The 24,444-nt window shown below is 46.5% G+C and overlaps 1 protein-coding gene across 2 annotated transcripts; it reads right to left on the bottom strand.

Annotated features, from left to right (window-relative positions):
• Nucleotides 1-239: 239 nt before the first annotated feature.
• ACP6 (acid phosphatase 6, lysophosphatidic) lies at nucleotides 240-21,567 on the bottom strand. Of its 2 annotated transcripts, none has more exons than XM_040230868.1 (10): nucleotides 20,880-21,565; nucleotides 12,818-12,946; nucleotides 12,567-12,697; nucleotides 11,687-11,766; nucleotides 7,935-8,022; nucleotides 6,480-6,612; nucleotides 5,428-5,528; nucleotides 2,500-2,595; nucleotides 1,060-1,225; nucleotides 240-439 (listed from the first exon to the last, which is right to left on the bottom strand). In XM_040230868.1, the coding sequence occupies exons 1-10, from the start codon at nucleotides 21,096-21,098 to the stop codon at nucleotides 296-298; spliced, it is 1,287 nt and encodes a 428-aa protein (XP_040086802.1). In that variant the 5' UTR covers nucleotides 21,099-21,565; the 3' UTR covers nucleotides 240-295. The 2 variants fall into 2 exon arrangements, with proteins under 2 accessions (XP_040086802.1, XP_040086803.1); XM_040230869.1 differs by lacking the exon at nucleotides 240-439 and adding an exon at nucleotides 668-817 and having other exon boundaries at nucleotides 20,880-21,567.
• Between the last annotated feature and the right edge of the window lie 2,877 nt (nucleotides 21,568-24,444).

Raw genomic sequence — 24,444 nt, 5'->3', positions numbered from 1 at the left:
CGGGTCTTCCACATTGCAGGCAGATTCTTTATCATCTGAGCCACTAGGGAAGCCTCATGTCACAGGCAGCTGCCATGGAAATCAAACCACAAAATAGGGTATATCCTTTTGGTCTCAACATTATACACTTTTCCTTTCAAGAAGAGATCTTAATATACCTATAGGAAAGAAATACCCTTACCTTATGTTAAAGTCCATTAACCCTTGTTCTTGCCTTCCCCAAACCAAACAGCAGGAGGCATTGGGTAAAGGCATTTTATTTTAAAAATCCAGACATCTTACTTGTACAAATCAATCACTCTCCATTTCCAAGTCCCATCATCTGTGCTTCAGAGCAGAGCATGTGGTATTTTTCTGGGCTTAAGGTATAAACTGATATGGTGTTCAAGAACTTGTCCAGTGGACAGAGCCGGTCAGGGCAACCTTTTGGCACTTGCTCCTGTGGAAGAGACGTAACTCAGCAGGGGCACTGTGTCCAGAGTTCTAAAAGGCTTTGACCCAATCAGATGTGTATGTACATATGTATCAGCCAAGAACCCCCCATTAATCAGTCAGCTTTCAGATTAAAGGCACTATGCCCTGCTCATGAAAGTCACTCAATAACTGATGGTTGAACTGACTGGAAGACACATTGATGTTATACCCCTGGGAAGGCTAAAGGTCGAAACTTAGGGAGTGTTCAGCCTCTGCCCTGGACAGCAGCCTGCCGCAGTGGCCACGGCACCAGAGGCGCTGAAGTACACATCACCTCCCAAAGGCCTCATCATTAACTTTCAAAACAGGCCTCACAGTCAGGAGCTACATCCTGGGAGAGACCCTCAGGAGAAGAGAAGGGTGGTCCTGTTGTTAAAAGGGTTCTGTGGCAGAACCGGGACATGCTTCCAGCCCCAGCCTGCCACTACGGACCCAGTTCTGCCTTATCCCTGGGCCACAGCCATGAGAGGATCGAGAGAGCTCGTGTACCAGTGGAGACTCCCTGGGCCCAAGCAGGCGACCTGGTGCAAAACCAGGTGGGCCGCACGGCCCAGCCGCCTCCCAGCCACACCCCAGAGGTCTTACCTTCCCTCGGTAATAGAGCTGCACAAACCACTCCTTAGACTCCCGGTGCTGGAAGAGTTCCATGGTCAAGTCCACAGCAAATGGGGGCCATTTGTGGTCAAAAATTCCCAGGGTCATTAAGAGAGGCATGAGGGTCACATCATGAGCTGCATAGAGGTACAGCTTGCTGCAAGAAGAAAACAGTTCTCCATAGTTCTTCACTGCAGGACACTGGAGGCCAGGACATCGCCTGCCTCCTTTGAGTGGGGAAACCAGGTGACATCTAGAAATCAGTTGAGCCTGGTATAAATCTCTTTTGAGGGACTTTCCTGGTGGCCCAGTGGTTAAGAATCCACCTTGCAGTGCAGGGGACATGGGTTTGATCCCTGGTCCAGGAACTAAGATCTCACATGCTATGGAGCAACTAAGCCCAAGTGCCACAACTAACGGAGCCTGCGTCCTGTAATCAAGACCCAGCACAACCAAATAAATAAATGTGAGGGAAAAAATCAAAAACTCCTTTGGTGTAGATGGGCTTCCCTGGTGACTCAAACAGTGAAAAATCCAGCTGCAATGCAGGAGACCCAGGTTAGATCCCTGGGTTGGGAAGTTTCCTCTGGAGAAGGGAATGGGCTACTTACTCCAGTACTTTTGCCTGGAGAATTCCACGCACAGAGGAACCTGGTGGGATACAGTCCATGGGGCTGCAAAGTGTTTTCTCCAATATCAGGGGGCTTACAAACCACCTGGGAGTCTTGTTAAAAGGCAGACTCTGATTCAGTGGGTCAGGCTACAGTGGAAAATCAAACAGTCTCAGGTGATGGTGAAGCTGTTTATCTGCAGACCACACTTTGTTTACCAAGTGCCCTGGACACACATTCCAAATCCATGGTCCCTAACCTGGAGTTCCAGGCACCCCAAAAGTGGCTATGGAGGTTCACAAGCCACTTCCAACATTTTTAAATGCTCAGTAGGATTCCCTTCTTCCAATATACTCAGTGAAGGTGTTTAAACAATCTATTAAGCAACTATCATTGTTTGGGGCTATTTTAATACCAAATCAGTTCAGTTCAGTTCAGTTCAGTCGCTCAGTCGTGTCCGACTCTTTGTGACCCCATGGACTGCAGCAGCCCAGACCTCCCTGTCCGTCCTCCCAGAGTTGTGATGTCCTAATTACTTATTCCATTGGATGCATGTTCAATTAGTTTTAAAAAATGGAAAAATTAATTTAGGGTTCTTTTCTACTAAAATGAAAATTTAGAAACATGGTAGGACAGATGTGTCAGGAAGAAAGGTAGAAATGTCGTGAATGTCTCTGGGACACGTGGCCTTGAACATCCACTTTCAGTTACTGACAGCCTGGTTCTCACCCTCCTAGAACCTGGGTTCCCTTCCTGTAGCCAGAGCCCCACCACCACCACCCTCCTCAGTCACGCCAAGCCAAGCTCCTGGGCCGAGTACCTGGTCTTGCTGGGCGGAGTGGCAGGGTCCACGACTTTCAGCAGGTTGCTCTCCAGGATGTGGAGGAGTGGGCCAACTGCCATCTGAAGGCCCTCCCTGTGGTGAGTAAATGGTGCTGAAGTGCCCAGTGGGCACTGGGCACACAAGGGATACAGGCTGCTTCTGCCCCCTGGAACCTCATGAGCCCAGTGAAAGAGCTGAGAAAAGACAGGGGACGCGAGAAGGACAGAGACAGGCAGTCAGGGCAGAAGCAGCACTGCCTTAAGTCTGAGGGCTCTCTGTGTGCCAAGACTGTAAACAGCAGCAGGGTACAGACCTGGTATGAACATGGCTGAGATGGGAGGGGTGAGGGGATGGCAACCAGGATAAGCAATAGAGAACGAGGCCAAAACCGGGAAGGACAGGGTGTAATCAATCCCTGGAATTCCAGAAGGCCCTCAGAAGAGCGATCTGAAGGGAAATCGCCTCAACTACACTTCTTATGTGTCAGCTCCCCTTCTTTGGCGTTGAGACCATAAGGACTTTTCTTAATTTTTTTAACAAGTCCAGCACTAGAGCTCTTGGGTTGGCACTGTGGCTCTACCACTTTCATTCTCAGGATGGGCACCTCATGATCACAGGGGGTTACCTCAACTCAAAGCATATTTGAGAAGTAACAAACAAAGCAGGAACATGGGGGCTAGTAAGCAGCAAAAAGGCTTGGTTTGGGTGACTCTCACTTTTTATCCAAGAGAAGAAAAATCTTTCCCAGAATTCCCAGAATCCAATCACTGACAAAAAGAGTTGCCATGACTGGCTTAGACCAATCCTTATTCATGGTGACTGGCCACTTTTACAAATCAAGGAAAGTTGAAGCAATAGCTGAAGAGTAAGCAACCAATGGAGAAGGCAATGGCACCCCACTCCAGCACTCTTGCCTGGAAAATCCCATGGACAGAGGAGCCTGGTAGGCTGCAGTCCATGGGGTCGCTAAGAGTCGGACACGACTGAGCGACTTCCCTTTCACTTTTCACTTTCATGCATTGGAGAAGGATGGCAACCCACTCCAGTGTTCTTGCCTGGAGAATCCCAGGGACGGGGGAGCCTGGTGGGCTGCCGTCTATGGGGTCGCACAGAGTCGGACACGACTGAAGCGACTTAGCAGCAGCAGCAGCAGGCAATCAATACTATAAGCAGCATATACTTTCCAAAGAATTCATGCAGGCCAAGGCAAGCTGTATGGCATTATGAACTAGAACCATTTGTTCCTGAAGAAACATCAATTTTAAGAAACCAGGGCTAATGGAAAAGAAAGTGGACTGGACCCAGATCTTGTTTAAAATGCAGGAGAAAGGAAACAATAGCTGTGGGCCAATTCCAACTCAGCAGCCCGTTTTTGTAACTAGTTCCACTGGAACACAGTTGTGCCCATTTGTGTATCATCTATGGCTGCTTTCATGCTCCACGGGCCAAGACGAATAGACACAACAGATAATGCACGGCCTGCAAAGCCTAATATATTTATTAAATATGTGTGTATGGGCTGCCCTGGTGGCACAGTGGACAAGAATCCACCTGCCAAGGCAGGGGACATGAGTTGAATACCTAGTCCAGGAAGATTCCACATGCTGCAGAGCAGCTAAGCCTGTCTGTCACAACTACTGAGCCTGGTGTGGCAATTACTGAAGCCCATACACCTAGAGCCCGTGCACCGCAACTAGAGAGTAACTCCCACTGCAACTAGAGAACGCCTGAGCACACAGCAGCAAACAGCGCAGCCAAAAAACATACATGTAAGTATGTGCTGGTGGAGGGGAAGGCAGTGAGCGACAGTTTAGGAACAGTTGGGGCCACTTCAGGAAAAGATGAGGGAAGGTGGTCAGTCATAGGAGTGGCAGCGAGCTGAGAGGGTGTGGCTGGAACCTTCCAGGAGCCTGAGGCAAGTGCAAAATGGATGCACTGACTGAGCAGAAGAAAAGCAGGCAGAGGCTCCTATTCTTATGCAAGATCAAGCAAATTCTTGAAACGTTAGCGGCTTTTTCCTCCCACTTCTTTTCCTCAGGACTTCCCCTCTATACTCCCCTCTCTTACCAAGTCACCTATTCTGAGTACAAGCTGAATGCTCTGAACCAACCATTAAAAGGTGCTTTTTTATATTTGGGAAGAGAGATACCCTCCATTCTGATGGTCAGGAAATAGGCCTTCTATAAAGAGAGCCCTAAATACCAGTAAAACAGAGAAAACACAGGACTGGCGGTCAGAAGATCTGGGTTCAAGTCCTACCTCCACCTCTTGCTAGCTGAGCCTAGGCAAGGTGGCCCACATCTCTCAGGCCCAGTTTCCCCATCTCTAAAAGCCAGGACTTGGACTTGTCAGGGATAATGACATCAACCTCATGGCAAGAACAGGAAAATGATTTACAAACTGTAATATGATGAATAAAATGAGCAATAATTATTCTTCCTTCATTCTCCCAATGTTTTGAAACTTAAAGCAAAGGAAAAAGTCGGTGATTAAGAGAAACTCAATCAAGGGACTTCCCTGCTGGTCCAGTGGCTAAGAGTCCATGCTCCCTTATGCAGGGGGCCCAGGTTTGATCCCTGGTCAGGGAACTAGATCCCACATGCTGCCACTAAGACCTGGCATGGCCAAATAAATATATAAAAATAAAATAAATACTTTAAAAAGAGAGAGAGAAACTTGGTCGAGTGGCAGCTCCCAGTTTTGTGTAACAGTGAATGAAAACACTACGTCACCAGTCCCCGCTCCAGAAATGGAAGGACCCAGGGCCGAGTCTTTCAGAAGGCCAGCAGAATGGGGTGATTTCAGCCTCTGCACACAAAGACACCAGCTGACAGGTGTGAGCAGGCCTGACAAGTCCCCTTCCCCACACTCTGGGAGGCCTGACCAAGCGTGACTGTATGCCGGCAGCTGAAGAGGCCCCCTCACCTTTCTTCCCACTGCAGGATGTACATGGCTGTGTCCACAGCTCTCTGCTCAATCATCCATGCAAACCTCTTCAGCGTGGGGCAGCTCGAGAGGTTGTGCACCTGAAAGGGCCATGGGTACAGTTTTAGAAAGAAATACTCATCCAGTGGGCCTGGCGGCCGATCCACTTCCATGGAGTCCAAGGGGACTGTCTTCTCTCAGAGAGAGACTGGCTCAAAACTCTATGTCCCCAAGGCCTGTCGGAAGCTATTCCTCCAGATCTGAAGGCCCAGAGAAAAATTGTTTTTTCCTCTCTTTCTGATGCTCATCTACTCCAAAGTAAAAAACATTTGTGTTCTTTTAAGCTAAATAAATAAATAAATAAATAAAATATAAGGCAAGGAATTAATAAATTTTTACTCGGCCTTCATCATCCCCAAAATGATTTCTAAAAAGTATGCCATATAAATACTTTATCAACTCTTTTGTTTTATAACCTTAAACCTATTTTGCACATAAGGTGCATTTCTGCCTTCAAGGCACACTGTCATCTTCACAAGAGAAGGAAGGAGGATCCAGACTGTACAGCCTTTGGGTGTCTGACTTCTGAATCTGGAGCATTTCCCATTGTGTGGCCTTCAGTATTTATTAGGAAAAAAAAAGATTCTAGGGCCAAGCTTGAGAAAAACAGAATTAAAGATTATAGGCTGACGTGCATATAGACTCTCCAAAAAGTGATACAATAAAGAGGCATTCCAAACTTTTTAGACCATAATCCCTCCCTACTCACCCACCCCAGCCCTGCCTGCCCACATTATAGACACTTGCATCGTGGGTATTCTAGTGAATATGCTTCAAGGAACTCTGGTAAAGAGTTAAAATGTCTACACTCCTAATCTGGTGAGGAGTCCACCCTACCCCCCAGTTCCCAGGTCCATTCTGCCAGCAAGTGCTTTCACAGCTGTCTCCAAGCCAGGAGGCCTCCACCCGCTTCTAACTCAGGAGCCAGCCCACCAAGCCTTGCCCAGGCTGCCCCCGACCCTCCCAGAGCCCGAGGAGGACAGCCAGCCCACCTGCTCAGCAGCCATGTTGTCCAGTAGGACGAGGAAGTCCACTTCATCACTACTGGCAATGCCCATCCCTTCCTTCACTTTCTTCAAATCCTCTGAGATTCCTGGCTGCAAAGAAGCAGCCTGCCTCCGGCCTCTGCCGAAAAATAAAAAAAGTTATTCCTTATATTTCTTTATACTATATGGTTATTAAGTTTACAAAATATATTTCATTCATCATTTAGGATCTTATTTAACTTTCAACAACTCATTGGGGTTAGCTAGTATAATTGTCATTTTAAAGTCACTGCAGATGGTGACTGCAACCATGAAATTAAAAGACGTTTACTCCTTGGAAGAAAAGTTATGACCAACCTAGATGGCATATTGAAAAGCAGAGACATTACTTTGTCAACAAAGGTCCATCTAGTCAAGGCTATGGTTTTTCCAGTGGTCATGTATGGATGTGAGAGTTGTACTATAAAGAAAACTGAGCGCCAAAGAATTGATGCTTTTGAACTGTGGTGTTAGACTCTTGAGAGTCCCTTGAACTGCAAGGAGAACCAACCAGTCCATCCTAAAGGAGATCAGTTCTGGGTGTTCACTGGTAGGACTGATGTTGAAGCTGAAACTCCAATACTTTGGCCACCTGATGTGAAGAGTTGACTCATTTGAAAAGACTCTGATGCTGGGAAAGACTGAGGGCAGGAGGAGAAGAGGACGACAGAGGATGAGATGGCTGGTATCACCAACTCAATGGACATGGGTTTGGGTGAACTCCAGGAGTTGGTGATGGACAGGGAGGCCTGGCGTGCTGCAGTTCATGGGGTCGCAGTTCATGGGGTCGCATTCGGACAGGACTGAGTGACTGAACTGAACTGAAACTCTACTAGGCCAACTGACTTAGTACATACCAGGGCTAGAATAATTGGTTTCCAAATCCCATTCCAGCATTCCCTTCTGTTATACCCAAAACAATGCAAGCATGGCCAGGTCTGCTTGAAAACACGTCTACTTCTTCTGGGGAACACACTCTACATATTTTAAGTGCAGCCCCCAAATACCTGAAACCTGAATAGTGCCATCAGCTCCAAACCAATCTATCCTACACAGCAGCACATTGTGTCTTCTTTGGTGTGCCCATCTAGATTTGCAGTTAATGACTGGCTTACTCATCTTTTCCATAAGTTTCTTCAGTTACCCCATCTGAGAGCCCAGGACTGAATACAAAGCACAACGCTTGGTAAATGGCGAAGCCCCACGCGTGGCTGTATACACCATCTCTCAGCCCAGCATGTAGGTCTCCCTGGATGTCCTGTACCTTCACCATGAGCCTGTCCTGTGAGCAACAGCTGATGTCAGACCCAAGTAATGCCATCTCTCCCATCCATTATCCACTGGCACAGCCAGTGTGCTGGCAGAGGTGGTACAATGTTGCCTATACCCCTACCCTAAAGAACACGAATCAGAGGCAGTTACCTGGTTCTTTTCCACAGGTTCCAGCAGTATTGGTAGTTGGGATACAAGACTTCCGAGCTTGCTTCGTCAGTGTGGATGACAATGGGTCCTGGAAGGAAGGTGGGAAGCACAGGCGGGAAGAGGCTTCAGCTTGTTCTTCCCAGCAGCTCCACCCACTTCTTCTTCTCTTTGTATACACAGATGGAGCTACTCCCAGAGGCCTTCATCCAGGTTACTCCTTAAGGACAGTGAATGTCCTGGCTTTGCCAACAGGAGCTCCCCTGGGGTCTGAGAAAGCACACAGCAGCCCAGTTCTGTCGAGCACAACCTCTCCTGCTGGGCTACCTATATCCTGGAGAAGGCACAGACCTGATCAGACTGGCACATCCGTGCTTAGTCGTGACCCTTTGCAACCCTATGTGCTGTAGCCTGCCAGGCTCCTCTGTCCATGGGATCTTCTAGGCAACAATACTGGAGTGGGTAGCTGTTTCCTACTCCAGGCACATCTATGATGCATTCCAAAAAAAATGCCTGCCTCAAGATACTACCAGCACTTGGAGATTCTAACAAATGGGCCATCCCTTACTTTAGCAGAACAAGGTGATTTTTTTGCTTGGCAAAGTCCAATCCTATAAGCCAATATGGGCTTTCCAGGTGGCACTTGCGGTAAAGAACCTTCCTGCCAATGCAGAAGTAAGACATGGGTTCAATCCCTGGGATGGGAAGATCCCCTGGAGGAGGGCATGGCAACCCACTCCAGTATTCTTGCCTGGAAAATCCCATGGACAGAGGACCCTGGCAGGCTACAGTTTGTACAGTCACAAAGAGTCAGACACGACTGAAGCAACTTAGCATGCATGCACGCCTGCATACACCAATATGGTGACTTATGAAACAGTCTGAGAAAGGTGCCCACAGGGTCACAAATCCTCTGAGACCCCATGGCCTTGCCCAAAAGAAAAGCCAGGCTTCTAGATGCACTAGCAGGAACCAAAGATTAGACTACAGACAGTGTTTCTTACACACCTCACAGCAGCTTGCTCCTGCTCAGAGTTGACAGGTACCCTTGTCTCCTGTCAATGCCCAAGGGAGGTGCTTTAACACCTTTCCATGCTTTGCTCTGCACCAGGGTCCTGTTCTACACAGCTCAAGCCTCTTCTTCTCTGATGGCAGAGGAGCTTTATGGAATTCACTGAGGTCAATCTGTGGAATGATTGCTATATTATGTGATCAGTCACTCGGTTGTATCCAACTCTTTGCAGCCCCATGGACTATAGCCCACCAAGTCCTCAGCCCATGGAATTTTCCAGGCATGAATACTGAGTATGTTGCCATTTCCTTCTCCAGGTGATCTTCCCAACCCAGGTATCAAACCTACATCTCTTGCGTCTCCTGCACTGGCAGGCAGATTCTTTAGTGCCACCTGGGAAGCCCTCCGGTGAATCCAAACCCCAAAGACCTACCATTCCCAAACAAATTTCCGATAGTCAAAACCTCAGGATTAAAGAGCAGCCTACTGTGACTTGAGCAGAATACCAGAAGTCACACACACTTGGCTGGTCTGGACAGGAGGAGGATGTTGTTGAAGGAATGAATGACCAAATGTGTCATGAGTTTAGCCCTGAATCTACAACCAACCAGCAGGATGACTTTGGGAAGTCACTTCTCTTCTTTGGGGCTCACATGTAAATTGAAGGGGTGAGACTAGTATCAGCAATTTCCAGTTGTTTCTAAAGCAGTGGGAGCTTTTTTCTCCCACTATGAAATAAGGTAATAAAAGAAAAGGGGTTGAGGGCTTCAAGGTAGGGGTCTGAAGCACGGTGTACTTGCATGCCCCATCCCACTCCTTTTCTGTAGTTCCTGACCCCTCTGAAGAATCCTGGAGTTCTGCAGGACACATCGTAAAACAGACCTCATGATCAGAGGCCCTATCCAGATACCCAAGTCTTCTGAGAAGCAAGATGGCACAAGAGTGAAAAGTATGGACTGGGAAACCAGACTGCCAGAATTTGAATCCCAGCTCCTCCATTTATTAGCTTTGTGTACCTCAGACAGTCCTTTATCCTCTGCCTTAGTTCTCTTATCTGTAAAACAGAGATGCTACCTACTTCACAGGGTCATCACAAGAATTCAGTCAGTATCTGCAAAGCTCTTAGAACCATGTTTGACGTACAGTGAGTCCTTTAAATGTGAAAATAATAGTAACTATGATTTAAGCCTCTAATTAACACATGGTAATTTCTACCTGGTACCTGCCATGACTGTCTGGATAACAGACCTTCAGTTTATGATAAATAAGGTATATTTGAGCTGGCACTCAGATATGTGTTGAAGGAATGAATGACCAAATGATACAGAGCAACACCCTCCACCACCATTCTGATTCTCTGGAGCTTACTCAAAACCTTCTTGGACTTCGCTAGGATTTTACTCTTGAAACAATATCCCAAAGTTGAACCATTCCCACCAATGTTAGCACCTTGTGGGGTTCTTTGGTCTATCCAAATCCCATGATAATGGCCAAGGCAAGGAAGTAGCCAGGTCACAAGTCAAGTTGGAGTGTGAGGCTGTCTAAGTGCAGTGCAGGGAGCGGCTACCCAGGCAGCCACACCAACAGTTGGTGATGATACTTCCTTCCTCGCAGGAAACCTGGGGCAGCCTGAGTCTGAAGCCCACCTGTAGATCAGGCCGCTACCAAAAAACACCCTTTCTATATTACTTATACTTTAGGTGGTTCTGGGGACAGGACATTTGCCTTTCAGAAGCTGAGCAAGTGAACAGTTTTCAGAAGGCCATGCACTGTAGACTATTCCTAAGCTCAGGGGCTCTCAAAAGGTAAGGAGCAGGCCATCCTGTTTGCTCTGTTACTCAGGCTGTTTGCCAGCCAGAATTAGCAGCCATACCCAAACCAGCTAGGGGCAAGGCCAGCCTCCTTTGGTCTGGAGGTTCTGTATCTTACACATTTTTTAAAAGCCTGATGGAAATTTTACCTCAATTTGAGATACTGCTAAAGAAGCTAAACAAAGTAACAAGAACTTTTGCCTTATGGCATCATTTGAGTATTTTAATATTGGCAAGGTCATGATGATCTGAAACTCAGACCATTAATTAAGTGTAAATTTGAATCGATTAAAATTAATGACAAAATGCAGCTTCACTTGATACTCAAAAGCCCTCAAATACATGAGATCCATAAGGGAAAATAATAAACGTGGTCCTTGAGGGTGGAAAGTTGCAGAACCCACTAGTGTGATCATTCACTGGCTGAATATGTCAAAACCCAAACTCAACAGACTTCCTTAATTGGGAAAGGCCATATGGGAAACTGTTAACACCACCTGGGTTATGCTGTGGATTATCACCAAGACCAGGGCCGTGGCAGCAGGCCTGGGTCCCAGTGAAGAGTTCCTCTTACTCTCTTTCCTTTCCAGCAGTGTCTCAACTAAACAAAAAGCCCCAAGTATTGTCTGAAAAACTCTGGCTACAGCTACCTTATGCAGCTTGTGTAGACACTTGAGAGAAAAAGTTAGGAGCCAGGGGTGCATCGGAGCAGCTGACATGTCGGTGTGGGTGTGAGGTCAGGCTGGCAGGTGCAGCAGCAGGCCAGACAGGGAGGGGCCTGCCACACAGCTGGTACACCAGAGAGGCCCCAGGAGCAGGATGAGAGAGACCCAGGTGGGGACAGACATCAAGAAAGAGAGAGCGGGGCTTTGGAAGCAAGACGAAAAGGCACCTCAGGGACAGGGGCTGACTTGTAGACCCTGAACTCGAACCTTCTTTTTGACACCGGAAAAGTCCAGCCAGCAAACAGCGGGTAGACTCCAGGTTCCGATAGATGTTAGTGGAACGGATGCTGGAAACAAAACAAAAACATAGAGAAACTCATAGAAGGAAGATTTACATGTGCCCACTACCTTATTCCACAGAGCACTCATAGGCTTTCTAAACTACATAAAGGGGGCTACTACAGTGTTAGTCACTCAGTCGTGCCTGATTCTTTGCGACCCCATGGACTATAGCTTGCCAGGCTCCTCTGTCCATAGAATTCTCCAGGCAAGAATACTGGAGTGGGTAGCCATTCCCTTCTCCAGGGGATCTTCCCAACCTAGGGATTGAACCTGGGTCTCCTGCATGGCAGGCAGATTCCTTACCATCTGAGCCACCGGGGAAGCCCCACAAGGGGGCTAGAGGGCTGGGAAATGCCCTCTCTCCTCTGTGGGATGGCTGTCCAAGGGACCTGAGGGCCAGTGAACATGACCTCCAGGGACCACTTGTTCTCTGAATCCTATTATATTAGGGTAACCGTCCCCAGACTGCCTAGGAGGTTCTAGCAAGGGAACGCAGCTTCTTGTACCCTTGATCAAAGAACGGTTCTCCTCTCTCAGGGAAGGTCGTCCTCTTTGACCGAGCACGCAGCATCAGGAGGGATACATGCAGAGCAGTGAGAGAGGGAAGGGGACACCAGCCTAGCCAGCCAGATGAGCCAAATCAACCCTGGCGATCAATGGAGCGACAGGCTGCAGCCAGATCACTCTCATATCTCCCAGCTAGACTACCTCGGATGAGAGTGGGGACCACACAGAGCGTCAGGACAGGTTTTCTCACACTCAAGACCTAACACTGGGTGCTATATTCCTTTCTCAAGTGACTCACAAGACCTCCAGTGGGTTGAAGGTTGGCGAAAGAAAGGGGATGTCCTCCACGTAGTTCTTCCTCAGCCTCTCCCCGAGGGCAAACATCTGCTCCATGCCCACCTTGGTCAGCTGTCCAGCACACATGCCCCCCTGAGGCATGGGAGGGGAGAGAAGAATGAAGAAATCTCACAGCCTGCTAAAGAACCTCAGCCCAGGGCAGACCATCACAGCTCTGCAAGGCGCTTCAGGGAGCAGGAAAGCATCGCTCACCTTCAGCGTGGTCTCATGGTACTGAGAGTCGAAAGGAGAGTGTGGTTTCGGGCCACCAGCAAGATTGGTGACTGTATAATCAAGCTGAGTTTGCGGTGGGACCTCTAATAGCTGGGGCTTCCACTCTACCTGCGGCGAGCACAAAAAAACAACACATTGCTTAAAAGGTTCTGGAAACTTAAGAGCGTTAACATCTGGCAGCACATAGCTAGAATCACACTGATGCTATACGAGCAACCTTCCCAAGAAGGATGGGAAGAAGGAAAGAAACTTCAACTCCAGCTCCAATTAAGGGAAGAAATGACTGCAATTTATTATTCCAGGTATCCTCAGCCTAGGTCCTGTAATTGCCACACAGTACTCACTGCTGAGGGTCTATTCTGGTACCAAGCCCAGACTGAAGTAAAGGGTAGAAGTGGCCAGAGGGCCTGGCACCTAATACTTGGTGAATGAATGAATGAATATAATACAATCTCAGTGACCATATATTTGTAAGATTTTTTAAGGAATCAACCTGCAGGGTTTTGTGGCCCTTGTTAAAGACTCTACTTAATGCCCCTTGAACTACTACATATGTCTCTTCCTTTCATCCAATTTCTCAAACAAGTAGCTGCCCTCTAAGAAACCTTCACTTTTTACCATCTTCCTTTACTCCCCGGATTCTGGCTCCGGCCCCAACTGTACTGGTTTTCAAAACATAACAAGTAGTTATAGGCCTCATAGCTCCAACAGCCCATAAAATTCTTACACTCATTGAGTCAGATGTGATGACTCAATTTTAAAAATAAATCTTTCCTTCTAATTCCATATGCCAGCTCCTCTTCCCAACTTATTATGACTCTCAAGGCTACCCCAATTCTAATCCCTAGAACTCAAACCTGACTCTTCCCATTGCCCCCCCATTTCCACCCCAAACCCTGTGGATCACTGGCTAGAAAAAAAATGTCACTTCCACTGGTCCTTCTTTTATCTTTTATTAGAGTATAAATCTTTATTGTTGTTTTTAGTCGCTCTATCATGTCCGACTATTTTGCAACCCCATGGACTATAGCCTGTCAGGCTCCTCTGTCCATGGGATTTGCTAGGCAAGAATGCTGAACTGGGTTGTCATTTTCTTCTCCAGGGGATCTTCCTGACCCAAGGATTGAACCCATCTTTCCTGCATTGGAACTACTGAGCCACCAGGGAAGCTTCATAAAACCTTATTACTAATACATGAAAAGATGCTTAACATTGCTCATTAGAGAAATGCAAATAAAAACTACAATGAAGTATCATTTCATACCAGTCAGAAAGGCCATCATAAAAAAAAATCTACAAACAGTAAATGCTGGAGAGGATGTGGAGAAAAGGGAACCCTCCTGCACTGCTCGTGGGAATATAAACTGATACAGCCATTATGGAAAACAGTATGGAGATTCCTTTAAAAACCAGGAATAAATCTACCATGTGACCTAGCAATCCCACAACTGGGCATATACCCTGAGAAAACCACAGTTCTAAAAGATACACGTAGCTCAATATTTACAATAGCCATTGTAAAGAGCAGCAATATTTAGCCAGGACATGTAAACAACCTCGATGTCCATCAACAAGATGAATAGATAAAGAAGTTGTGGTACATTTATACAATGGAATATTACTCAGCCATAAAAAGGCCTGGAGTTTCTCTAGCTGAAGCAGGAGTGGGAACTCAGAGGCCCAGTCACTCAGCATCCCTTTAGCCCACAGGCTCTACAGAATGGTTTGAAGGCTATCAGATAGATCACAACTGAATTGGAAAGACTCAACATAGAAAAAGCCAATTTCAAGATGTCTGTACTAGAGCCAGTGAGTGCCTAAGGGCTCATCTAAGGCAGTCATGTATGGACGTGAGAGTTGGACTGTGAAGAAAGCTGAGTGCTGAAGAATTGATGCTTTTGAACTGTGGTGTTGGAGAAGACTCTTGAGAGTCCCTTGGACTGCAAGGAGATCCAACCAGTCCATTCTGAAGGAGATCAGCCCTGGGATTTCTTTGGAGGGAATGATGCTGAAGCTGAAACTCCAGTACTTTGGCCACCTCATGCAAAGAGTTGACTCATTGGAAAAGACTCTGATGCTGGGAGGGATTGGGGGCAGGAGGAGAAGCGAACGACAGAGGATGAGATGGCTGGATGGCATCACTGACTCGATGGACGTGAGTCTGAGTGAACTCTGGGAGATGGTGATGGACAGGGAGGCCTGGCGTGCTGCGATTCATGGGGTCGCAAAGAGTTGGATACAACTGAGCGACTGAACTGAACTGAACTGAAAGGCAGCCAGAACAGAAGGGAATTCAACAGAACAGAATTCAAGACATTGCATCAATCCTGGCAAGTAAGTAGATAAAAGCTTTTTTTTCTTTTTTTGGAGGCTATATTGGTAGATGAACAAGAAAGAATAAAGAAAAATTTTACTTTGATTTGGAGTCTGGGTGCGTGAAGTGGTAAGGGGTGATGGAGGTACTTCTTGACTAAAACTGAGGCGAAGACAGGAATAGTTAACAAACTGAGTTCAGTTTTATACAATTTAAGTTTTGAGATATCTCCTCTGAGTTTCCAGCATTCCCAGCATATTCCCATAACTGCAGTCCGTTTTGTCTCTCTTCTTCACCACACTGTAAACTCGTTTCTTTTTTATAGTTGAGACTGAATTATCCATCCATGTAAATCCAGTGTCTGAGCACAGGTCCTGACACCAGGTCCATAAGGCCGGCTCAGCCACACTAAAAAGTCTTCTCCTGTTAGGTGTATCCACCAACAGAGGACCTCTGGTTCTCCTAGGAGATGACTCCTGAGGGCTAGGTCACGTCAAGTCTAAAATACACGTTTCCAGACTTTCAAAAATGGATGATACGTAAGTTCCGTACACAGTGACCATCCCACATACATACTGTCAGTCTTGCTCCTGTTTTTCAGCCCAGAGTCAGTAGCAAAGAGTAACTTTATAATTTTATTTATTTATACTCCATTTTCAAGAACTAACTTGAAGTAGGTGGTAGCAATACCTAAAATATAGCAACATAACCAATTTATTTATTTATTTTTTGGCTGCACCACGAGGCTTGTGGGATCTTAGTTCCCCAACCAGAGATTGAACCTGTGCCCTCAGTGGTGAAAGCATGGAATCCTAACCTCTGGACTGACGGAATTCCCAAGATAACCAATTCAAAGTCGAAAAGAAACACAAAAGCAAGTGAGCAGAGTGACCCAAAAAATGGATAAAGCAAAAGTTTCTCAAAAAACATTAATACATGCTGTGAAGATCTACATACTTACTGTAGGTGGGCCAAAAGATTCAGCACTAAGCTTTCTGGCTTTTATGTAAAAGGAGAAACCTGATCAGCTAGACAAGCTTAAAGATAAAAGCAAGCCAACTGTTTAGGAGAAGCACACCATTTCTCAAGTGAACAGACAAATTCCTCCCAAGGGTCCTCATAAAGAGGATAGAGTAATATAATGAACATCTTTTCAGTAGTCACAGCAATGAGTTTTGTGGGATTGTTTCTTATTGTTCCCTCGATACAGAATGATAGCATCTCACCAAAGCACATTTCCATGAAGACAATACTATACAGGGATTGATATGTTACATTCCAGGTAAAAGGAAAAAAAAAAAATCTACATAAAAGTAAACAAAAACTTCCAGGTGTAGTTTTCAGAATAAACTAATGATTTGAAAGCTTACACACTGCACACTACTATAGCTGGAAAAATTTTTTTAAGTTACTGATGCCTGAGCCCCACGTGGGTTAATCACATCCAAATCTCCCAGGTATGGGGCCTCAGTTTTTTAAATGCTACTCAGTCAAATGGCAACCCACTCCAGTGTTCTTGCCTGGAGAATCCCAGGGACGGGGGAGCCTGGTGGGCTGCCATCTATGGGGTCGCACAGAGTTGGACACAACTGAAGTGACTTAGCAGCAGCAGCAGCAGCAGTCTAGATAATTATAAGCTTCACCAGAGAAGCTTTTATCATGACTGGATGCTCTGAGTCAATTAAATCAGAATCTCTGGGAGAGAGACCTAGGCTTCAGTATTTTTTAAAGTTCCCCAGTTGAATCCAATGTCCCACCAAGGTTAAGAACCACCACTGCACAGGAATTAATGGACTGACTGGCACATCCTTTATGTAATGCTTCCTGAAAACCACTTATCTTAGCTGAGCTTTGAATAAGTGTTAATCTACAATGATACTGACATTATCCTTCCCAGCCCACCTGACATCATTCTTCCTGGCTCATTTACACTATAGAATAAATATGGATTCTAATGTCTTCATACAGAGAAGGCAACAGCAACCCACTCCAGTACTCTTGCCTGGAAACTCCCATGGACGCAGGAGCCTGGTGGGCTGCAGTCCATGGGGTCACACAGAGTCGGACACGACTAGTGACTTCACTTTCACTTTTCACTTTCATGCATTGGAGGAGGAAATGGCAGCCCACTCCAGTGTTCTTGCCTGGAGAATCCCAGGTACGGAGGAGCCTGATAGGCTGCTGTCTATGGGGTCACACAGAGTCAGACACGAATGAAGTGACTTAGCAGCAATGTCTTCATGAACTGTGGCGTCTGAACGCATTGGACTTTATTTTCTAAAAACTGGAGTCTTCCTGGGTTGGGGGCTATCTTGCCATGAAACAGAGAGAAGCTGACAAAATTCCAAAAGTACGGTCAAATTTATCTTTGGATCTAATCTAACAATCAGAAAAAATGACCAATCAAGTTCTAGAGTTTTATTTTCAGAGCACAGATACAATACTTTTAGGAAAGACAGGTTAATTTATCAGTCATTCAATCATAAAGGGAAAAAAACTCAATAAAACATCTAGTTTTAAACAATGATATTTTCTAAGGATTTGTAAGATAATGAATGCATTGACTTGTCACATGTTTATCTATAAACCAGTCAGAAGTCTGGAAACATCTACCAAAGGCAATTTTAGTTTTAGAACTGCTGCCAAATAGTCCTTCCTGACTCTAATTAATAGTAGAATCAGGAAGACTAGAAAATCCCATGAACAGCCTCTATCATACTGGAGCTTGGAAACAAAATCCTGATAGAATAGCCAGAAACAAGTCACAGGAGGCTGATGACACCTGCTCATAGCCTAAGTTGAACAAAAGTTGGTTATACCCCTTGCTTTTATGCACAAGAGTTTATACAGAATAACTAAAGGTGTTCAGTGCATCTACATAAAATCTGAAAATGTGAGGAGTCCTGAATGGTAATGTGCCTTATTTAATTGCAAAATGAGACCAAGGATTCAAATGCACCATATTTTGTGGCTACAAAAACAGAAGATGAATGAAGCCGGCATTCTACCTTAGCTACGACTGCCCCTTCCAACATAAGGCAAAGATACCCATCACACACCCACTGGCTCAGGAGAAAGCCCTGATGCTGCTGCTGCTACTAAGTCGCTTCAGTTGTATCCGACTCTGTGCGACCCAATAGACGGCAGCCCATCAGGCTCTGCCGTCCCTGGGATTCTCCAGGCAAGAACACTGGAGTGGGTTGCCATTGCCTTCTCCAATGCATGAAACTGAAAAGTGAAAGTGAAGTCGCTCAGTAGTGTCCAACTCTTAGCAACCCCATGGACTGCAGCCTACCAAGCTCTTCCGTCCATGGGATTTCCCAGGCAAGAGTACTGGAGTGGGGTGCCACTGCCTTCTCCAGAGAAAGCCCTAAAAGAATCTAAATCTTTTTCTGGTTCCTTCAGGGAACACATATACTGTCTGAAAGAGGTCCAGGCCTACACATTCAGACTTGTATTCTTGGGCTCCAAAACCACTGCAGATAGTGACTGAAGCCATGAAATCAAAAGACGCTTCCTCCTCTGAAGAAAAGCTATGACCAACTTAGCTGCTGCTGCTGCTGCTGTCACTTCAGTCGTGTCTGACTCTGCACGACCCCACAGACGGCAGCCCAGCAGGCTCCCCCGTCCCTGGGATTCTCCAGGCAAGAACACTGGAGTGGGGTGCCATTGCCTTCTCCAACTAACCTAGCTAGACTGCATATTAAAAAGCAGATACATTACTTTGCCAGCAAAGGTCCGTCTAGTCAAAGTTATGAGTTTCCCCAGTAGTCGTGTATGAATGTGAGAGTTTGACCATAAAGAAGGTTGAGTACCAAAGAACTGATGCTTTTCAACTGTGGTGTTGGAGAAGACTCTGCAGAGTACCTTGGACTGCAAGGAGATCAAACCAGTCAATCTTAAAGGAAATCAATCCTGAGTATTCATCAGAAGGACTCATACGGAAGCTCCAATACTTTGGCCACCTGATGCAAAGAGCCAACTCATTAGAAAAGACCCTGATGCTGGGAAAGTTTGAAAGCAAGAGGAGAAGGGGATGACAGAAGATAAGAAGGTTGGATGGCATCACCGACTCAATGGACATGAGTTTGAGCAAGCTCTAGGAGATAGTAAAGGACAGGGAAGCCTCATGTGCTGCAGTCCATGGGGTCGCAAAGAGCTGGACACGACTGAGTGACTGAACAACAATTCTGTACCAAGAATAAATGGAGAAGAAAGGGGAGTACACAAGAAATGGGCTATGTATAAAACTAGAAGGAAAATTAGTGACCTAATAATAAAAAGGCAAAGTAAGAGACTGAGAAAAGATCCAAATATTTGAATAAGGAAAGAAAGAGAAGGAAAGGAGTGAAGTTCAGGTTCCAGATAGAATATGGAATGGCCATATAGAAAGGCTAACTAGAAACTTGATAACAGAATTTAAGTGCCTACAAAGATTTATTATGTGGGAAATGCTTTGAGGTTTGATTTCACATGTGGCCAGCTTTAAAAACTGGGTTTTCAGTTGTACACTGTGAGTTGTAGAACCCTGAGGACTTCTTAAAAGCAACTGTCATGAGTATGCCTAATATTAGTTTGGACATCCTGCTGAACCTACTCCAACATCAACCTGGAGAACCAGCAATGCAAAAGCACCCCACAGGCAAGCTTGCCACCTAGATGCCTGGGAATTCCAGGTTGCCTATTTATCTTCATTAGGAAGACAATTCTTTAATCACAGCCTGCCTGCTATGAAAGAGATCTTTACTGGGTCTCCCCAAGAATAAAATCCAGAAAGGGTAATCATCTTCAAAACCAGTTATCTGTACTTTAATCATAATTATCCTGAGCAAAACCAGGTGGATTTTAAGACTGGTCAATTAATTTTGTTTTTTCCTACCTCAGATCCCTTCTACAGTAAGTTTAGGAACTCAGAATGAAAAAGGAGAGCCCCAAGATACAGCACGTGTTACCAAAAAAATCTTCAGGATCTCAAATAGTCTCCAGCAAACCCGGAGAGAAAGTTGACGTAAAATCTGTTCCCAAAAGTGCTGTTGGTTTTGTTGTTTAGTCGCCAAGTCTCCAACTCTTGCAATCCCATGGACTATATCCTGCCAGGCTCCTCTGTCCATGGGATTTTCCAGGCAAGAATACTGCAGTGGGTTGCCATTTCCTTCTGCCCAGATCTTCCCCACCCAGGGAATTGAATCCCTGTCTCCTGCATTGGCAGGAGCCTCCACTGAGCCACTAGGGGAGGTCCCTTCCCAAAGGCATTATTAACCTCTTGTCCACTGTGATCCCAATCTGGTTGGTTCCTGTCACAAAGGTCCCTACAACTCTTTGACAAACATCAAAATGGTGGGAACTACATTACACCCTTGTACTCAAGTTCCCACAAATATTCACTAGAAATATAGAGTTTCAGGCTCCCACATCGACTGAATCCGCATTTTAACAAGATCCCTAGGCAATTTATACGCACCTAGGGAAGCACACTACTATTAGCTGGGCTACAGCCATGGAAAGTTTCCGGGCTGCCCCACAATCCGGGTGTCCGAGGGGGCTGGGAGGGATTGGGAGTACATGATCAGCACCTTTGTTCACACTGTTTTCCCTTCGTCAGGACCCAGTCCGAATTCCCGCTCCGTGAGTAAAATTCCAAAGGTGGTGTGCGTTGGGGCAAAGACCCTGGCCCGCCACTAGCTGGCCACACAGTTCTCGCTCCCCAACCGTGCCGGTCTCTCTCACCTGGTCCTCCTGCGGGAGCGGCTTGAGAGGGCTCCTCGCCCCGTGTCGAAACACGACTTGCACCATTTTCAACTCCAACAGGCTTCGGTCGACAGGATTCTGGTCGTCCGCTCCCCCAGTCTCGGCCAGGGCCACCCGCCGCTGGTGGAGGCAATAGGTTAGCGAGGTCAGGACGCCCACGGGGGCCCACATGCGCAGCTTGAAGACCCGGGAGATCATGATGGAAACCCCTCGGCTGCCCTTCGGGGTGAGAATGCAGAAAGCGAATACAAGTCCCCCGTGGGCGACGGGGCTCAGCAGCCTCCCTTCAGTTCCCGGGAACCGGAGGGTCCACACATCCAGCCGCCCAGGCTGCGACCGCTACGACTCCCAGCTTTGAAGGGGACCCAGAATGGGCGCAGCGACTTCCCGGGAGTTTTAACCCGGGTCGGGGTTGGCCGCTCCCGCAGCAGACTGGGCGGGGATACCGGGAGCCAGGAGCTCAGCTCCTGATCTTTCGTCCTCTAGGGAACCTTAAACTTGTATTTCAAGTTCGGCCTTCAGCACTCTTGACGGGACAGAAACACGCCCTGAGTTCCTCCGTGGCAGTAGCTCCGTTAACAAAGACCGCTGAACTCCACTTTTTTATAAGAAAGCTGCCAGCCACTTTCTCACCTACTCAGGGACTTGCCCCAAGTGGACCCGCGCAAAGGAGCACGGGAAAACGAGTCCCGTGGTGAAGCCTGTCCGGGGACTCTGAGTTGCGAGAACTACAACTCCCACAAGGCTGCGCGCCGTGGGCTAGCTGGAGGTATTACCCCGCACTCCACCGTGGGCCTAGCTTGTTAGGTTGCTGCTGCTGCTGCTGCTGCTGCTGCTGCTACTGCTAAGTCGCTTCAGTCGTGTCCGACTGTGTGTGACCCCATAGACGGCAGCCCACCAGGCTCCCCCGTCCCTGGGATTCTCCAGACAAGAACACTGGAGTGGGTTGCCATTTCCTTCTCTAATGCATGAAAGTGAAAAGTCAAAGTGAAGTCGCTCAGTCGTGTCCGACTCAGCGACCTCATGGACTGCAGCCTACCAAGCTCCTCCGTCCATGGGATTTTCCAGGCAAGAGTACTGGAGTGGGGTGCCATTGCCTTCTCCATTCACCCCTAGAAACCCTATTTTGGCATCATTTCCTTTGGAATATTTCCCTGAGAACTCCGACCGTAAATTTCGCAGCGTTTGGGCTAGCAGGTTGCAAGTCTCCGGGGCAGGGCTGCCAGTGTGTGGGAATGAATTGGTGAGTTTGCCAGGCTGATTGGGTAGGAGACATGAAGAAAGGAGTAGATAGAATTGGGTAATGTAGATCATCTATTTGGAGTCTAGGGAGCATAGAAGACTTCCTTGAAACTGAGTTAAGAGCCAAGACACCGTTTACTGAATGATTATTCTTGGCTACACGGTGGGTGGGGGCTTTATATTTAATCATTTGATATCCCACTTCTATGTTTAAAGAGGTTTAGATCATTCCAAACGTATAGAAGTTCAAGCCCATTGATGCGTTACTTGTATCCAGAATATTTCTTGAAAAATCCAGGCCTTGTCTGTAGATGTCCCAGTGAGTAAGTATCTTAACTAGCCTAAACCACCTGCTGGTCTGGTTTCTCATGAATATACTGCGGCTCCAAACTTCTGTTCCAGGTCTTTGAACAGGACACATCTGTGTCCTCAAGGCAAAGGTCAAGTTGTGAGGAGAGTCTTGAGTATATTGACATTAAAAAAAAAAAAAAATTCTACTGAGTAAATTTGCAGATTTAATTGTCTTTATTCAACTATGCATGAATTGGGTAGCACCCCATCTAGCAACTAGAAGGGTGCTGGGAGAGGTTGTACAAAATGGAAGGTTTTTCATAGGGTGGAGCAAGAAAGTATTAACAAAAGAAAAGAAGGTAGTAATAAAAGAAAAAAAGGATTCCCCTACTGGGAAGAGGGAGGAGAAAGAAACTGGCAAGGGTTTTATCATGCAGATTGCCTCTTCTGCAGCTGGGGATGGGGCAGTTGATGGAAAGGGACCCTGTGACAGTTTAACTTACTGGTGCTTAACCAAAAAATTCCAGACTGGTCCATTAACATTACATTTCTAGGGAAGGTTAAAACTGCAATTTGACAGAGATACTAAATCTAGGTTTGGTACCATGGACTTTAGTACACGTGATGCTGAGCAGGGCCTTGTGGGATCCTGGGCCTGGAGGCCTTCTTGTCCCCCATTCCTTGTAGGCAAGACTCCAGCCTCCATGACCTTCTCTGAGTTCCAAAGGACAAAATAGTTACTAATCAAAGGAGAAAGAGTAATGAAACCACCTGAGGCAAGATTAAAGGAACCAGTTGTTATTCAGTCACTAAGTCATATTTGACTCTGCAGCCCTGTGAACTGCAGCACTGCCAGGCTTCCCTGTCCTTCACCATCTTCCAGAGTTTGCTCAAATTCGTGTCCATTGAAACGGTGATGCCATCCGATCATCTCACCCACTGTTGCCCCCTTTTCCTCCTGCCCTCAATCTTTCTCAGCATCAGGGTCTTTTCCAATGAGTCTTCACATCAGGTTGGCAAAGTATAGGAATTTCAGCATCAGTCCTTCCAATGAATACTCAGGATTGATTTCCTTTAGGATTGGCTGGTTTGATCTCCTTGCTGTCCTCGGGACAGGATTAGGAGATGAGCCACCTGAGACCCTGCACACACCCTAATCTTGTCAGCAACCCCACACTTTTAAAACTTTAAAGAAGAAAAAATGAAAACTGTTACTGCCTTATCACATATCCTGCCTGACTATATAATCTCTCCCTACTCACCAGGGAGCGGGGCACAGTTCTTGAGGTACTAGCCTATTGTGTTCCCCCTTTGCCTGGCAAAATAATAAAGCCACACTTTCCTTCTCCTCCATAATTGTCTCTGTATTTGTCTGGTATTGGTGCACAGAGAGCCAAGATTTTGGCAACACAAACGATGCCATTTGGGGCTTGTGGTTTTCTTTTTAACGACATCCAACCAGTTCCTTTATCATTCTGAATTCTATCATTGCGTCAAACTGGGTCAGATGTAAAGGCAACATACTTATGGAGTATGGCTCCTGACCTGAGTCTAAACTTCATCAGGCTAGAAAATTCTAAATGTCCTACCATTGGACGGGGTCATTTTGGAGCACTGCATGTTGTCACAGTTTTCTCCCTGGCCCAGCCCATGGACTCATTTCTCAGAGTCTTATTGTGTGTTCTGATATTGTTAAAAACTGAAAGCTGTTTTTCTAGGCTAAGTAAGCTATCAGGAGCCCTAGACAACACTGCTTCGGAAACTGAGTGATAAAATGTAACCTCAGTGGGGAAAAATGTTCTCAGCAGTTGAGCGAAAATGTGGTATGACTTGAGTACAGAAGGGCCCTGGCATTTGAGCAGCTACAGGAGTCCTGGTAGTTCTAGGATGTCAGAGCAGCTCCAGGGCAATGTAATGTTGGCATCTGGGTTCCATTCCCTTCTGCATAATGGACAGGTCAGCCTAGTCCACATGCTGTTCCCTGGCAGCCTCAGCACAGTCTTGTCAGGCA

The sequence above is a fragment of the Oryx dammah genome, unplaced genomic scaffold (genome assembly GCF_014754425.2).
Source record: "Oryx dammah isolate SB20612 unplaced genomic scaffold, SCBI_Odam_1.1 HiC_scaffold_28, whole genome shotgun sequence".
Lineage (NCBI taxonomy): Eukaryota > Metazoa > Chordata > Mammalia > Artiodactyla > Bovidae > Oryx > Oryx dammah.
Note: the sequence above shows the minus strand (reverse complement) of the source record. Positions and strands in the feature narration are given on the sequence as shown.

Coding starts and splice junctions, on each gene's coding strand:
- ACP6 (XM_040230868.1), bottom strand. CDS start 21,098: ATGATCTCCCGGGTCTTCAAGCTGCGCATGTGGGCCCCCGTGGGCGTC. Junction 12,947..20,879: donor CGCTCCCGCAGGAGGACCAG/GTGAGAGAGACC, acceptor TGCTCGCCGCAG/GTAGAGTGGAAGCCCCAGCT. Junction 2,596..5,427: donor ATCCTGCAGTGGGAAGAAAG/GTGAGGGGGCCT, acceptor TACTCACCACAG/GGAGGGCCTTCAGATGGCAG.